The 14,923-nt window shown below is 40.2% G+C and overlaps 1 protein-coding gene across 1 annotated transcript in view; it reads left to right on the plus strand.

The window, feature by feature from the left end:
• The window catches only part of LOC141910330 (uncharacterized), a 42,214-nt gene that overhangs the window by 17,414 nt on the left and 9,877 nt on the right, over positions 1 to 14,923 (plus strand). Inside the window, exons 17-30 of the mRNA XM_074801065.1 lie at positions 1,009 to 1,175; positions 1,938 to 2,040; positions 3,578 to 3,708; positions 4,049 to 4,151; positions 4,584 to 5,422; positions 7,207 to 7,474; positions 8,082 to 8,399; positions 8,891 to 9,060; positions 9,542 to 9,715; positions 10,081 to 10,146; positions 10,782 to 11,015; positions 11,382 to 11,732; positions 12,828 to 13,091; positions 13,956 to 14,084. Coding sequence (XP_074657166.1) covers positions 1,009 to 1,175; positions 1,938 to 2,040; positions 3,578 to 3,708; positions 4,049 to 4,151; positions 4,584 to 5,422; positions 7,207 to 7,474; positions 8,082 to 8,399; positions 8,891 to 9,060; positions 9,542 to 9,715; positions 10,081 to 10,146; positions 10,782 to 11,015; positions 11,382 to 11,732; positions 12,828 to 13,091; positions 13,956 to 14,084 — 3,317 coding nt within the window. The remainder of the gene's footprint in view (positions 1 to 1,008; positions 1,176 to 1,937; positions 2,041 to 3,577; positions 3,709 to 4,048; positions 4,152 to 4,583; positions 5,423 to 7,206; positions 7,475 to 8,081; positions 8,400 to 8,890; positions 9,061 to 9,541; positions 9,716 to 10,080; positions 10,147 to 10,781; positions 11,016 to 11,381; positions 11,733 to 12,827; positions 13,092 to 13,955; positions 14,085 to 14,923) is intronic.

Here is a 14,923-nt window from a genome sequence, read left to right on the forward strand (position 1 = left end):
GAATATTGTAGTGGTAAATTCCAGGATTTAAAACGATCTAAGACGACGCCCCAGTGTTTTAGCATCTGCGGTCATACATTGGAAGAGGTTTCGTTTCCAAGACTCAATATTCAGCCACCCTCTGATATGTGACATCATATGAATTTCATTTGAATATTTTTTCATATTGCCACCCTCTGATATGTGACATCATATGAATTTCATTTGAATATTTTTTCATATTGTGAAAAATATTTTTTGAAAATATAAATTGTTTCTCTGCCGCGCCTACCTGTACCCTATGAAATTTTGGACATAGACCATAAACAAATGTTTATCTGTGGTCTTATTTGACTACAAAATAAATTTTTAAGAAAAGATAAAATTCAATATAAACTTCTACAACTTTGAAGTCACGAATTAAAAAGGTTTTTCAAGCAATGCCCTTACTCCAAACAACCTCTAGCTTTCAAGGTAAACCACACTTTGCCCATGGGCAATTTATTTAGGAGAGTTGTTCAATACTGATTTGTCGGTGAAGAATGATCATTTTAACCCCAAATACAAATCTTATTGTACCATTGCAGTAGATTGTATCAATTAGGACTCTATGGTCAATTGTTACAATGAGGGATTCCACTTGGATCCAACAACAGGTTCACTAATGTGCAATGATACAACACCGCCCGGATTTCTTCTCGAATTCAATTAAAATCTATCCATAACTTCTCAAATTCTATGAATGATGACCAGAAATGATGCATGGCGCTCTGTTCGAACCTGTTTAGACCATTCTGAGCTTATCAAGAGACTGATTCACCTAATGTTTTTATGTGGGTGACTGATAATGGAGTTGTAAGCTTATTTCGAAAACGAATTTAATAATTGCGTTTCCCTATGGAAATGTATGCGATCTAACTGAATAGCTGGTGGCACAGGGTCTTCGTAAAATTAACTGGAATTATCTCTCAACTCAAACTTGCAGTTGCATTTTAAAAGCTTCTAACCGATGTTTTATACGTATTTCAGTTGTATCGATCTAGTGGCTGATTACCGGTGTAACTGTACCGCCGGTTGGACCGGTTTAAAGTGCGATGTAGACATCGATGAATGCGATTCACAGCCATGTTTAAACAATGCGACGTGTACGAATCTGATTAATGGATTCAACTGTACGTGTCTGCCGGGATACGTAGGTAAATATTTTTGTATCGGTCATATCTCACTAGGAGGGTCTGCTAGTACAATCAACTCTCGAGTTGTCGCCACGATCTGGACCTCATTGATTTTGGCGGATAAGCGAATAAGCGAATTTAAGTTATCATTTTCTTCAAGACACCCGAAATGGACTCAAAGCGTATCTATTGTGTTAGTAAGCTGTATTCTATAAACACATGAAATGTTTTATTGAGGACTCGGCCTTGTATTAACTAGTAATAAAACGTTTGTTCTGTTATAGTAGACTCAGTTCTTAGTGGTAGTGCCAGGACTAGCAAAATGTTACTGGTATAGATATTTTGATTTTATTCATATCGACTAACAGTAGGGACAGAAAATCTTATTTATATTCTGGCGGTTTGAGCGGATATCCGAATGGGCCGGTACCGCTATTGCCGGAGTCTACTGTAATTGGAATATTCATCAGTGATATGATGACAATCTGATTCTAGTCCTTGTAGTCTAACGCAAATGTTCTGATTGGGGGATTTATGGAGGTATACATAATTTCTGAAAGTTTCTATGTTAAAGCACAATTTAATGAAATCATAGGGGGATTTTACGCATGGAGCAAATCTTTTTTCAGGAAAGGTGTAAAGATGTCATGATGATGTCAGATGATGATGTGAGAGGGATTAATAGAAGCATCCATCTTTTCAGACATTTGTCAATATAGGCGATGAATTGATTTGATGATATCATGGAGTGATTGATATGGTTGCGATCTTTACTTATTTTAGGTCCTCACTGCCAATTGAATGTAAAAGTGTGCGAAACACCAGGATTCAGTCAGTGTTTCAACGGTGGGAAATGTGAAAACAATTCTCAATCATTTACGTGTTCGTAAGTATTACCTATCAGTTACACGTATTTAACTTGTGATATGCACTCGAAACAATTCGTTCCCACTGTGATGATATGATGCCGCCCCTAATTGCCACTATGAGTATACTCGTAGTTAACAGGCTTTGGTCAAAATTGACCAATGAACATTGAGATTGAAGAGCAGTCTGTTCACATCGCCATCCAATCAGGAACTCTGTTATTCTCATGTGCCAGAGTGCAAATATTAAAAAATAGAGAATAGAAAGAACCAGTTGTACGGGTATATTCGTAGCCGACACTGGACACTGAAGCAGAATTACGAGTATACTCGCATCTGGCGACGAATGTGTTTTAACAATTGTGTATGTGTTAAGTGTAATTGAGGTGACATGCCTAGTTTAGTGAGTTAGTATATAGAATTTAATGTGATGAAATTTTTTGAAGATTCCATAAAACGAAAGCACAATAATTCGCCTGTTGACTAACAGCCTTCATCTGGGGCAATGACCGGTAGTAGAAAGTCGAAGTGTTTGAACTGATAGGATATTAACAGAAGCTACGATTCAGAAACTGAAACTGAAATAATCGTGATTAGTCATAAAACAATACTTGGCACATGTTATGATGGATTTCACATGTGCATGTTACAGGAAATGTGTATGTTCGTATAAACATGATTTTGCAGTACATGTATTCATGGTGATGTGTCTACTGTCTGTCACACCTGCTATTCTTGCGACCTTTTGATCCGTAATTTCGTTAATAAACTGTTGATTTACCTTTATTATGCATCAATTTGTTCAGTATGGAATTTGCATTCAGAATTAAACAACGATTTTCCCTAAAGATGTTTTTGTTTTCATTTATGAGCGATAGTTTACTCAGCATACGATCGCGTAATGCTAAAAAATCTGCTCCACGGACGCTTGGAAACGTTTCAGTGACGTCATCACCTGCTCATTAGCATAACATAATAAGTTGGTGGCGCCACGTGACGGGCTGGAAAAGCCGTTTTTCAGCATTACGCGAGCGTATGCTTAACAATCGCTGATAAATGACCACACATGCCAATTCATAATTTATTTCTGAATGCAAAATCCTTACTGAACAAATTGATGCATAATATTCGTAGATCATCTGATTATTAACGAAATTACAGACCAAAACGTCGCACGGAGAGCTTGTGTGACAGACAGTAGTATGTTCCTCATATGTAATGGTAACATTTTATGACACATTCTACAAGTGTATGTAACATGAATCAAGTATAATCCTATAATGGCAGAAACTTGTTGTACATAATACGTAGATGTAAAATGCATACGTGCCTGACTATGACCGCAGGTGCTGTTTGAGTGTAGTTTCTACTTCTTCTAAGCGCTCTACTACTCCCGAAAATATCAAAATACACTCATGGTTAGGCTAATATTCATTTTCAATTAAACTCCTTCATTTGATGTCAAATTACTCTTTTCATTTCGGCAAAAACTGCTGTAGTGAGATATCGGTTTGTGCGGTCTGAAAATGTCTAAATGACGTGTTGATATTTTTTCAGATGTCCTATAGGATTTACGGGGCCGTTCTGTGAGAATAACGTCGACGATTGTATCGGTAATAGATGTTTTACGAACGGGACGTCTGCATGCGGAGACGGCGTGAATAACTACACCTGTCACTGTAAACCAGGTCGGTGTGAGAGAACGATATTAAAAAAATAAGAAATTATCGATTGCATACGGTAAAATCCCACTATACAAAAAGAAAGGCGAGTTTGAAAAGGTTTCCTTGAGCTAGTATAGGGCGGCCACCTAGCTGGAATTCGGGGAAAAGTCATGGGATTTTCTTTTCTCAACAATCGAGGAAGATGCAAGAGAAATTTGTTGAGATTTCAGTAAAACGTTAAGTCAGATAGTAGTGGGATGGTAAACTAGTCGTATTTTAAGATACTAGCTTTAGCTACTAAGTTACAGTAGCTTCATCGGGTTAATGAATAATCACAGTATGGAGTGATGTATATTGAATGCAGGTTGGTCTGGCCTTTATTGCGATGTATATGACGATGAATGCACGCCGAACCCTTGTAAACATGCGGGTATTTGTCAAAGAGGCCCAGCTGGTGTAATACAGAGGTAGGACCTAAGTACTTGAAAATTATTGTGACATTCGATTGCATAAGGGGAACCGGCATTTATGATGTTAGCCATTTTCTCTGGGAAGGCCGGAGGGATACAGAGGTCTATTTCATACAGAGCTATTTTTTCGATACATTTCTGGGTAATTTGATGATTTCATGTGGGATTTATGAAATTAGACCTCTTTTTTGGCAAAGTTTAAATTAATGACATCAATGGCAGAGTTATGGAGGCTGCCGTGTTTTCAGGGATGGTCTATAGGGGTATTTTGATGATATCATAGGGGGATTTGTGGAGGGAGCCATCTTTTCTGTATAGGGACAATTCGATAATATCATCGGGTCGATTAATGCTGGCAGAAACATCGAAAAAATTTCCGTCAAAATCTAAGATAATGAAGTGATGATTGTTTATATTCTTCTCCACTAGGTGTCTCTGTCATCAGGGATATACCGGCGTGAATTGTACGATAAACGTCGACGATTGTAAACCGGTTCCGCGATGCCGGAACGGAGGAACCTGCGTCGACGCGGTGAACAATTTCACTTGTAAATGTCGGCCGAATTTCAGCGGACGACTCTGCGAAATATCGTCGCCATCGGCGAGCGGAATAACTTCGTCGTCGTCATCGAGCGTGTTGTCATCGACGAGGACAGACTCCGGTTCGGTGTTGATGACTCAATCCACCGGTTCATCTCGGAAAATGTCGTCGATGAATTCAGTAATTTCTACTGGGAATTCCCCGCCGCTTACCGCGGCAATGTCAACGCTGACATCGATTTCGGTTACCTCTCTCATTACAATGACAACGAGCAAAGATTCGATGTTATCAATATCGACAACATTGCCTGTTTCTATGACAATGAGCAACAATTTGACAACGATTGCGGTTACTTCATCTGTTACCATGACAACGAGCAACAAGCAGGTGTCTTCAATTAGCATGGCGATGTTTGAAAATTCAACTTCGCCTTCGTTCGTTTTTCCGTCCACCTCAATCGTAACCGTAGTAACAAGCAGAGCTTCCGAAATCATTATGACCCAGACGTACAACAGTATTACTAGTCCTCAGTCACCATCTAGTTTACAGTCGAGGTACTATAATATTTCATCTAGTATTCCGACCACGCACACACTGTCTATTGGTAGTCGAACATATACGCTACTGCCCTCTATCAGTGAACCGTCCGATTCATTTAACACTGCCATGCATACGCTACTGTCCTCTACTGGCACGATCATGAACTATTCGAGTCCTTCGTTTACCAGTATTAAAACGTCTTCTATGACTGATATCGAGTCTTCCGAATTTTCATCCCGTTTTAGTTCGACACCAGCTCCCTCTATTAGTGGTTTATTGACTCAGACCGTTCTTACCGGTACCTTATCTCCGTCCTCTGGGAGTGGAATTTTATCGTCCAACTCAGTAACCAGTTCAAATCTTCTGTCAACTAGCGTAATGACAACCTCTACTGGCTCTTCGCAAACTAGTCATCCTACAGTATCTCTAAATATTACTGCAACTCCATCTATAATGCCCTCTAGTGGCTCTTCTGGAAGTCAGTCTATAATGCCATCTAGTGGCTCTTCTGGAACTCGGTCTATAACGCCCTCTAGTGGCTCTTCTGGAACTTGGTCTATAACGCCCTCTAGTGGCTCTTCTGAAACTCAGTCTATAATGCCATCTAGTGGCTCTTCTGGAAGTCAGTCTATAACGCAGTCTAGTGGCTCTTCTGGAAGTCAGTCTATAACACCCTCAAGTGGCTCTTCTCAAACTAGTCAACCTACTCTATCTTCAAATATTACTGCAACTCAGACAACGAAGCCTTCTATTGGCTCATCTCAAACTGATACCCTGACTTCCTCTTTAGATATTAGCGGGACTCTGACTATAGTGCCCTCTAGTGGCTCTTCTCAAACTTATCTTCCTTCATCATCTTCAAATATTACTGCAACTCAGACAATGAAGCCTTCTATTGGCTTATCTCAAACTGATAACCTGACTTCCTCTTTAGATATTAGCAGGACTCTGACTATAGTGCCCTCTAGTGGCTCTTCGCAAACTTATCTTCCTTCACCATCTTCAAATATCACTGCAACTCAGACAATAAGGCCCTCTGGTGGCTCTTCTCAAACTAATACCCAGACGCCATCTTTGAATGTCACGGTTACTCAAATTACGTCAACTCCAATTTCCATGACAACGACACAGACTATCTCTCCATCCACCTCGACACGGATCCAGACTTCCACTGGTAAGATAAGATTTGAATTTTGAAAATTAAAAACCAACTTTCATTTCAAAAATGTGAAGAATCTTGCGGTTTTCATTGTAGTGATTCCGGATTTGTGTCTGGGTATAAATTGTCAAAACGGTGGTACGTGCCATGTGCTACAAGGTGGAGCCGCATGCGATTGTCCGCTACATTTTGCCGGACAATTCTGTCAAAAAGGTATGGTATACAGACAAATCCGCTTAATTCGGATCGGTTTATTTCGGATTTCGGTCTAATCCGGACAATATTGCAGTCCATGTGTTCATTAATCTAGAGGAAAATGACTTTTTTAATCCCGATTACCCGTAAACTGGGTGTATTTTCTTGGTCCCAAATGATCCGAACTAACCCTTTCAGTGCGTTTACACCGCAGTGCGGTGTATAAATTGGTGATGGATTTTGCTAGTACACCGCACTGCAGTGTATTGATGTAATTAGTAATAAGTTTTTATCTCTATTGAAAGATGGAAGCACCTGTCAAATGTAGTGAAGTATTAGTAACTAATGATACACCGCGCCGCGATGTAGACGCACTATAGTGGTATTCCCGTTATTCAACACACTAGGGTAGAATTTTTCAAATCGTGTCCAGCACTATAAGGTATTTATTAGCCAGCACTGAAAGAGTTAAGCGGATTGGAGTCTATTCAATAATAATATAAACCAAAAAATATCAACCAAATCTCCCGAGATCGGAGATGACCGCCTAAATATGGATATTATTTTACCAAACTCCTAATCTTGTGGAACTATCAAATTTTCGCTTGCTTTTTCAGAAATCAGTATCATATTCCCGGCGTTTCAAGATCGTTCGTTCCTGGAAACGTCGGTTCTGCATTTTCCGCGTTCCGGTTTGAACGTATACGCAATATTCAAATCGGCGGCGCTTATGGGGACGTTGCTCTACTCGGCGGGCGATCACGATTTCGTTCACCTGTCGCTGGTCGGCGGGATTTTAGTTTTCCGAGCTACGTGCGGCGGGGGTGTTATTTCGATCGATATGGTTCGACTCATCGTAGATCAATTCGTAACTGTAGATTTGAAGTAAGTCTAAGTTCATTCCGCTTCGGGATCCATAATGGTAGAGACGTGAGAAAATAACGGGCTCAGCCCATTTTGGCCTTGTTCCTCAGCGGAAACTCAAAATAACGTTAAGCTCATATTGGCCTTTTTCCACAGTGGATTATCTAGATGAAATGAGCTGATCGATCTCAAAAGACCATAAGACCAGGTAAATGAGCTGATCGATCTCACAACTTGACATACCGGTACATAAGACCATAGTCTAAGGTCATTTTCGTCCAGTTCGATATTGAGAATGAACCAGGCTCGGCATATTTGGTCCATTTCTTCGGTCAAGACTTATAGTAAGACACATTAAAGCTCATTTTGATCCTTAAACAAATCAAGAAAATCAAAACCAGTCACTAAACAGTTTTATTAAGCAAGCCATGTATTTCTGAGTCCAGTTCTGGAGGAGTAAATTTTCCGTGGAAAAAGACTGGGTTCAGTTTCATAAAAAGATGAACCCGAAGTTTTTAAGTTCACGGTTGCATTGTTTTCAATCTTTTAAATGACTCAAAATTATCCTGAAAATTTCCGATCATTTTCATAAATCATGATTATTATTTTCAATTTTTTTTTTACACAGTTATACCATGGTTGCGCAACAGTGTAATTTGATTTATCAAATCGGTGACCGTGCAAAGCAGACGTCTAGCCTTACCAACTCCCGCGCTCAGCGTACCTATATCCTTGGCCGACTGAACATAGGCGGTTTGCCACCAGATGTCGCTGCTTTGCCATCTGCCGGTACGATCGTCAACTTCATCGGCTGTTTACGTCAATTGCAAATCAACGACGCGGAGATTGACGTTATTAACATGGCCACCAGGGGGCGTAATGTGTTGGAATGTAAGGATGCGATGTGTCGACATAAACCGTGTAAAAATAACGCTACTTGTGTTCAGTAAGTATTCGGTTTTATTTCTCACAGGGCTGGCTTTGGTCCCGGGGGAAATTTTGATGGGTCTCCTCGCTCGAACCCGTTTGGACCAGTTTGGCAGCGGAGACTGAAGATAAGATCGGGGGCCAGTTTCACAAAAAGGTTTAACTTTCTAATCGATTTAAATTCTTCATTAAGTCGTTTTAAGAGTTAAGTGATCGGGGAAATGTCAGGGATGTTTTGTTTTCTTTAAGATAGGGAATTTTTTTTCAAACCTGAAAATCAGGGAAAAGTCGGGGAAATTTGTTGAGATTGCTAGATCACGTTTAATTAAAATCAAACAGTTTTTGTCTATGTCTGATGTATTTGACTGTGTTAATTGATTGGATTCTGGAGCAGATCAAGTCAGGGGGAAAAGCAAGTTAAGTAAAATGGGCCAACCTGTCTAACAGACATGTAGATATAGCATGTACATGTTGACGTCGTATTTATGTTTTGGTTCTGTATTCGTATAGGGATGGAGAGAGCTGGTATTGTAGATGTCGTCCGGGCTTTATAGGAGCATTATGCGGTGATAGCGTCTGTGATCCGAACCCCTGTCAACACGGCGGAACCTGTATTAAGTCTAACACCACCTACGTATGTTTGTGTCCGTACGGGCGGAAAGGATTGGCTTGCGAACAAGGTATGTTCGAAGTTTTTTGTTCACCAGCGAAAATCCTGCGTGACTTTAGTGCTGTTTTAACTTCAAACATTTGGGTCTTCAGTTCCATAGCTTGAGGTTAAACCCTTGAGAGCCGTCTCCAAGGAGGAGGGGCAAAAAATATGAACCACCCACCTTGGGATTATTATGTTCGAAAAAGAAAACAAGAATGAAATCATGAAATCATATGGAGTTGACTTATAAAGCCAATAGTATTAGATAAGATACAAGTTACCCAGAAACTTAGATCATGCGTGAGACCCTTTTTCATTTAGCGATTAACCCTAGATACAACATATCCAAAATGCAACGGCAACTAACCCATTGTAATTTGGGAGTTGGAGTTTGAGTTTTAGCCGAGTATTTGAGTCCAGAACCATTGTCGCCTATGGCTTGTCCATTCTTTGCTATCGAAATTTTCTTCGGAAATTTTGAATGAAATGACAACATTTTTTTGTTGCAGCTGCGAATATAACCAAACCTTCGTTCAGCGGTATCCGATATAATCATACGTCATTTCTGGTGTACGACGGGTTAACATCTGCCGGGTCGTACACCGAATTCATGTTTAACTTCACCTTGAGCAACGACTCTACCGTGATTGACGACGCGCTGATGATGTTTATAGGGGAAAAAGGTGATTTGTTACCCTTTGAGTGCTGATTGATTAATAATACCTAATAGGTGATGGACATAATTTGAAAATTTCTGAAAATTCCACCCCAGTGTGTTGAATAACAGACATACAGCTACAGTGCGTCTACACCTAGGTGGGGTGTATCATTAGTTACCGGTATTAATTATCTTACTGTGTTTGACAGGTGCTGCACGATCTTTCATCGGAGATAAAAACTAATTATGGTGTATTAGCAAAGCCCATCAATTTAATATACACCACACTGCAGTGTACTCACACGGAAAGGGTTGAAGAGAATCGTTAAGGGATAAAAACCATTCGAATAAGTTGCAGGGCCGGTTGAAAAATTTCAATTATCATTTCAGATGGCGATTATTTGTCACTAGGTTTGAAAAGTGGTTATCTAGTGTTTCACTACGACCTCGGCTCGGGTATGTTGGGTGAATGTATCAAGGCCTATATACTTCCCGCTTATTTCAATTTAAGAAATTGATTTAATGAAACAACAACCCGTGATGTTAGAAATCTAATTCTAAAAGGGGCCTTATATCGCATTGGCCTCAGAAGTTTATCAAGTTAAACCTAAAGCCACATAGGATGAAAAGCCTCTTGCCTAATGTCTATACCATTCCATTCCTATTCCAGGCCTATACACGGTTTGACAAATGATCACATATCTACACAGGAGTGTTAGAACTTTTGACTATAGCAGTAGGCCAATAGGATAAAGGATTCTATGCAGGCCTCTTAAATCCCACTAAGGCCTATCCTATTGATATATCTAGATGCCTATACATATGATAGAATAAGAAATGCCTACATAGGCCTAATTTGAAGTGCTTTCATATTCTATTCAGCAATAGGCCTACTGAATCCTGTTCACCATCTCGCATCTTATCTGGCAATGAAGGTGTTAACCCACCCCATTGCAAAATGAATGTATTAGAATTATTAGAATTATTTCTTAAGTATCACCTTCTTGATACTGGCTAAAAGTTTTGTTCTCGATAAATTTAAAATTTTAAAATTTAGATTTTTAATTTTGAAAATTCTTAATTTGTTTCAGGGAGTAGCGCCATCTATAGTGAGAAACCGATTGATACTCGTGTGGCGGTTCACTCGGTGCATGCGGGTCGAGCAGGTCGAGACGGCTGGTTAAAACTGGATGACCAGATGTCGGTATCCGGTCGATCTCAAGGTCGTCTGACCGGTTTGAACGTACCGGGTGAACTGTACGTCGGCGGACACGACCTGATGACCTTGACACCTTCACGATTGAAGTACAATCAAACGTTCTCAGGTCAGTTTGAAATGTTTGTGAGATATTGATGATATTCGATGGACATTCACCTAAGGCAAAGCCTATGTATGCGATTGTCAGAAGCATCTGTTCTGATTTAGCCATGTTTTAAGCGGAACTATAGGTTTAGAAATTTGGATTAATTGCTGCAAAACATGAGAGATGCTGCTGACGTGGTATTTAGTATGACGAGATGTATTCTATCGTCATCATCATTGCCCTTTCAAATCGACAAATTCAGGCGGAACCATCAATTACCGGGTCTGTCTTGATGAGAAATTTCTTTCTGATTCACTACCTGTATTCATCATAGTAATCGGTAAGTTTGATACGATTCATATCGACAAATTTTTCTCATCTACGCAGGTTGTATTTTCGATGTGGTCGTTCGCATGAGCGCGAAATTCCGATTCCGCGCGCCCGGGCAACCGGTCGGTAAAGTCGCTACCGGGCGCAACGTACATCAATGCAGCGTCGCCGAGTGCTCGCCTACGAACCCTTGCTCGAATGGAGGACGTTGCGTCGATCTGGGAGCGACATTCCGTTGCGATTGCGTCGACCGTTGGACCGGTCCGCTCTGTCGCGCCGCCCGGTCTAACCCGTGTCAAACGCCGGCGACGAATCGCTGTTCTCCCGACTCGACTTGTTCGCCGACGCCGTCTGGTGGATACGTGTGTCACTGCCCGATCAGAAAACAAGGGATTTACTGCGATAAAGGTAGATATTACATTGAATTGTTCTTGAACTACTCGATTTAATCTAGCGTAGAACTTTGAATACTACGAGGTTAATCCAACTATAATTTCTTGCTGAGTTATTCGTTTTCGATGATTTGTTCTTTTTCAATGAAATTTGAACTGGATTTTTAGGCTCCCAAATTCGAATAAATCATTAACTCTTCAACTTTACGGCCAACAATGGCCGCTGCCAAGCCGACGTCCCGGAGCACCTCTTACACATATTTCAAGCTGAGGTATTAGCTATACATTGGGTACATAAAATGGCTTACCTGTGCGGATAGATTTTACATGAACTCTTCATAGTATGAATCTCTTTAGTGTTTCCACAAAAATGAATACTTTCAAGTAGACACATGAAGTTGCCAGGAAAGTTGATATTCAGGGTTTTCTGCTGCTTTCGTAGAAATCCTGTTGTTATTCTGCAGAGTATCAATAGGGTTTTTGACATATGGTCAGAAAACATGATTGTATTCTTTGTGATTATTATGTCACCCGGTGGGATGACATCCTATGTTAATCAACATGCGCTGTGCACTTACCCTTATAAGCGCTGCTAGTGATTCAAATTATGTGCGATTTTCTTTATAGTTGGGAGGTCCAGGGATGAAATTTATCGATAATCAGCTTTCACGCTCATCCAATATGGCCGCCAGGGTGGATATCTTCTCTATAATTTCTTGTTAGCTCTTGTTGGGTCATCTGTGCTTTAATTTTCTAATCGATGAAAATAAATCAACTTTTCATGTACCGTAAATCAAAATCATCTTAGAAATATTACTTTTTTTTATGATGGTCATTTGATTGTATCTTGCTCATCTGCTTCAAAGTTGAAAAAAAAGGAAAATGAACTTATTTTGAATGAAAGATTTGACCGATTCGACATGTAGTTTGACTGACACCAGGGCGAAAGTTGCACAGTCATGCCAGTCGTCCAAAAGCTGTTTTGAATTTTAAGCTCAGTCTTAATTTGTAAGGCTTCGCTTCGGAGCTATAACAGTCTTGGACTGTTAAGGTTTTTCGCAGTCAAAACTGGTGTTTGAAAACTTAATATTTTTATCGTTGTTTTTTGCAGATCTGTTGCTAGGCAATCCGGATTTTATCGGCGAGAAATCGTATTTGTCGTTTAAATCGCGTATGATCAGGAACGGCACGGATATCCGTGTTTCGTTTCGTCCACGAGTTCAAACCGGGATTCTCGTCTACGTTGCTCAACACCAGAGTTCAAGGTCGGGAGACTTTTTGTCGATTTCGTTGACGCGAGGGTTCGTTCAGCTACGTTACAATCTAGGAGCCAATACAGCGGTATTACAGAGTTCTGAACCAATAAATGTTGGAGGTAAGTACAAAAAGACAAGCTACTGTAGCAGTGTGCAGTAGAATATCAAGTACTGTTGCAAAAGAGGATTCCATTTGTGACAAGTGAGGATCCACCAGGTGTGCTAGTGTGCAGTAGGACAACAACTACTGTTACAAAAGAGGATTCCATTTGTGGCAAGTGAGGATCCACCAGGTGTGTTAGTGTGCAGTAGGACAACAACTACTGTTGCATAAGAGGATTCCATTTGTGGCAAGTGAGGATCGACCGGTTGTGCTAGTGTGCAGTAGGACAACAACTACTGTTGCAAAAGAGGATTCCATTTGTGGCAAGTGAGGATCTACCAGATGTGCTAGTGTGCAGTAGGACAACAACTACTGTTGCAAAAGAGGATTCCATTTGTGGCAAGTGAGGATCCACCAGGTGTGCTAGTGTGCAGTAGGATATTAACTATTGTTGCAGAAAACATCTACTTGTGGGAAGTGAGAATTCCACCTGTGGCAAGTAAGGATCCACCAGGTGTGCTAGTGCTTGTGCGCAGTAGGACTTTGACTACTGTGGCAATCGAGGATTCCACTTTTCCGCTTGTAGCAAATGAGGCTAGTGTGCAGTAGGATATCCAACCTGATGGTATCAAAACTGGCTAAAATTGATAATATCCAAGCAGCACAGCTACCCGAGCACTCTAGCTAATGATACAGGGTTTCGTGCTGTGTTGGGGTCTCGGGTTCAAATCCTGCTGCGGGAGGATGCATCAACTGTGGCAAGGAGGATTTGTTGTCGCTAGTTGTAATTACCTTGTGGGCCCTTCAATTTCTTCTGCATTTCATTTACCGGTAAAATCGACACAAAATCTGCAATTGATCCTAAGATCTTCTTATTCAGAATGGCACTCAGTAAAAGCCGGTAGAAAACTAAATGAAGGATACCTTCAAGTTAATAACCTGACTATCGTCACCGGACTGTCTTCTGGATCTATGGTGATGTTGGACACCACAACTAATATCTATTTAGGTATGTATTCAATCAAGCTTTTGTCTGACTTAAAAAGAATTAGAATAATCAAGAAAATGAATAACAACTGATTTACAAATCCTCCCAAATCCCCCTATGACATCATCAACTGCCTAACGTACTAGTAATTGGATCATGGTACAGCTATGTTTTCAGTCACTCATTAAGCGTTAATTAGGGTTTTCTGACCTTCATTAGAAACCTCTTGTCATTCTGTTGATTATTGTAACTTTCTGCTGCTTATGCAGAAACCCTCTAGTCATTCTGCCGATTATTATTATTAGGATTTTTGCTGCTTCCATGTACTTGTTACGTAGTAGCCCTTATAGATCCACATATCCAGGATATGTGTTGACCCCTAGGTGGCGTTCCTTCAAAAAAAAGTCTCAATTATAATTTCGATGAAATCTTTGTATGATCCTAGTACGTACAAAATTTAATCCAGCAAGGCAGAAACCTGCTATTGCTGCTTAGCAGCTATATTTATTATCTCGGGCGAAGCCCGAGATGTTGTAATGGGTCCAAAAATCGTATTTTTGCTAACAAATGAGGTTATCCCTTTGACACGAAGTCATGCAATCTACTATGTTTATGTGCAAAATGTAGCTTCATCATGCGGCTAAAATCTGTTGGAAATGGAATTTTGAATATCGCGTTCATTTAAGAGAAATCGACGAAATTTGTGGCGATTTTTAAAGAAATTTCAAGGAGCATTTTGTTTCATAAAACGGCTAGAAGGCCGATGTACAACGTTACATTGAAGTAAAATAACTGCTCCGTGCGGTTGGCTGAGCTCCTGCTGTCAATCAATGAAAGGGCATATTCGATTGACGCAGACA

The sequence above is a fragment of the Tubulanus polymorphus genome, chromosome 8 (assembly GCF_964204645.1).
Source record: "Tubulanus polymorphus chromosome 8, tnTubPoly1.2, whole genome shotgun sequence".
NCBI classification, from domain to species: Eukaryota; Metazoa; Nemertea; class Palaeonemertea; order Tubulaniformes; family Tubulanidae; genus Tubulanus; species Tubulanus polymorphus.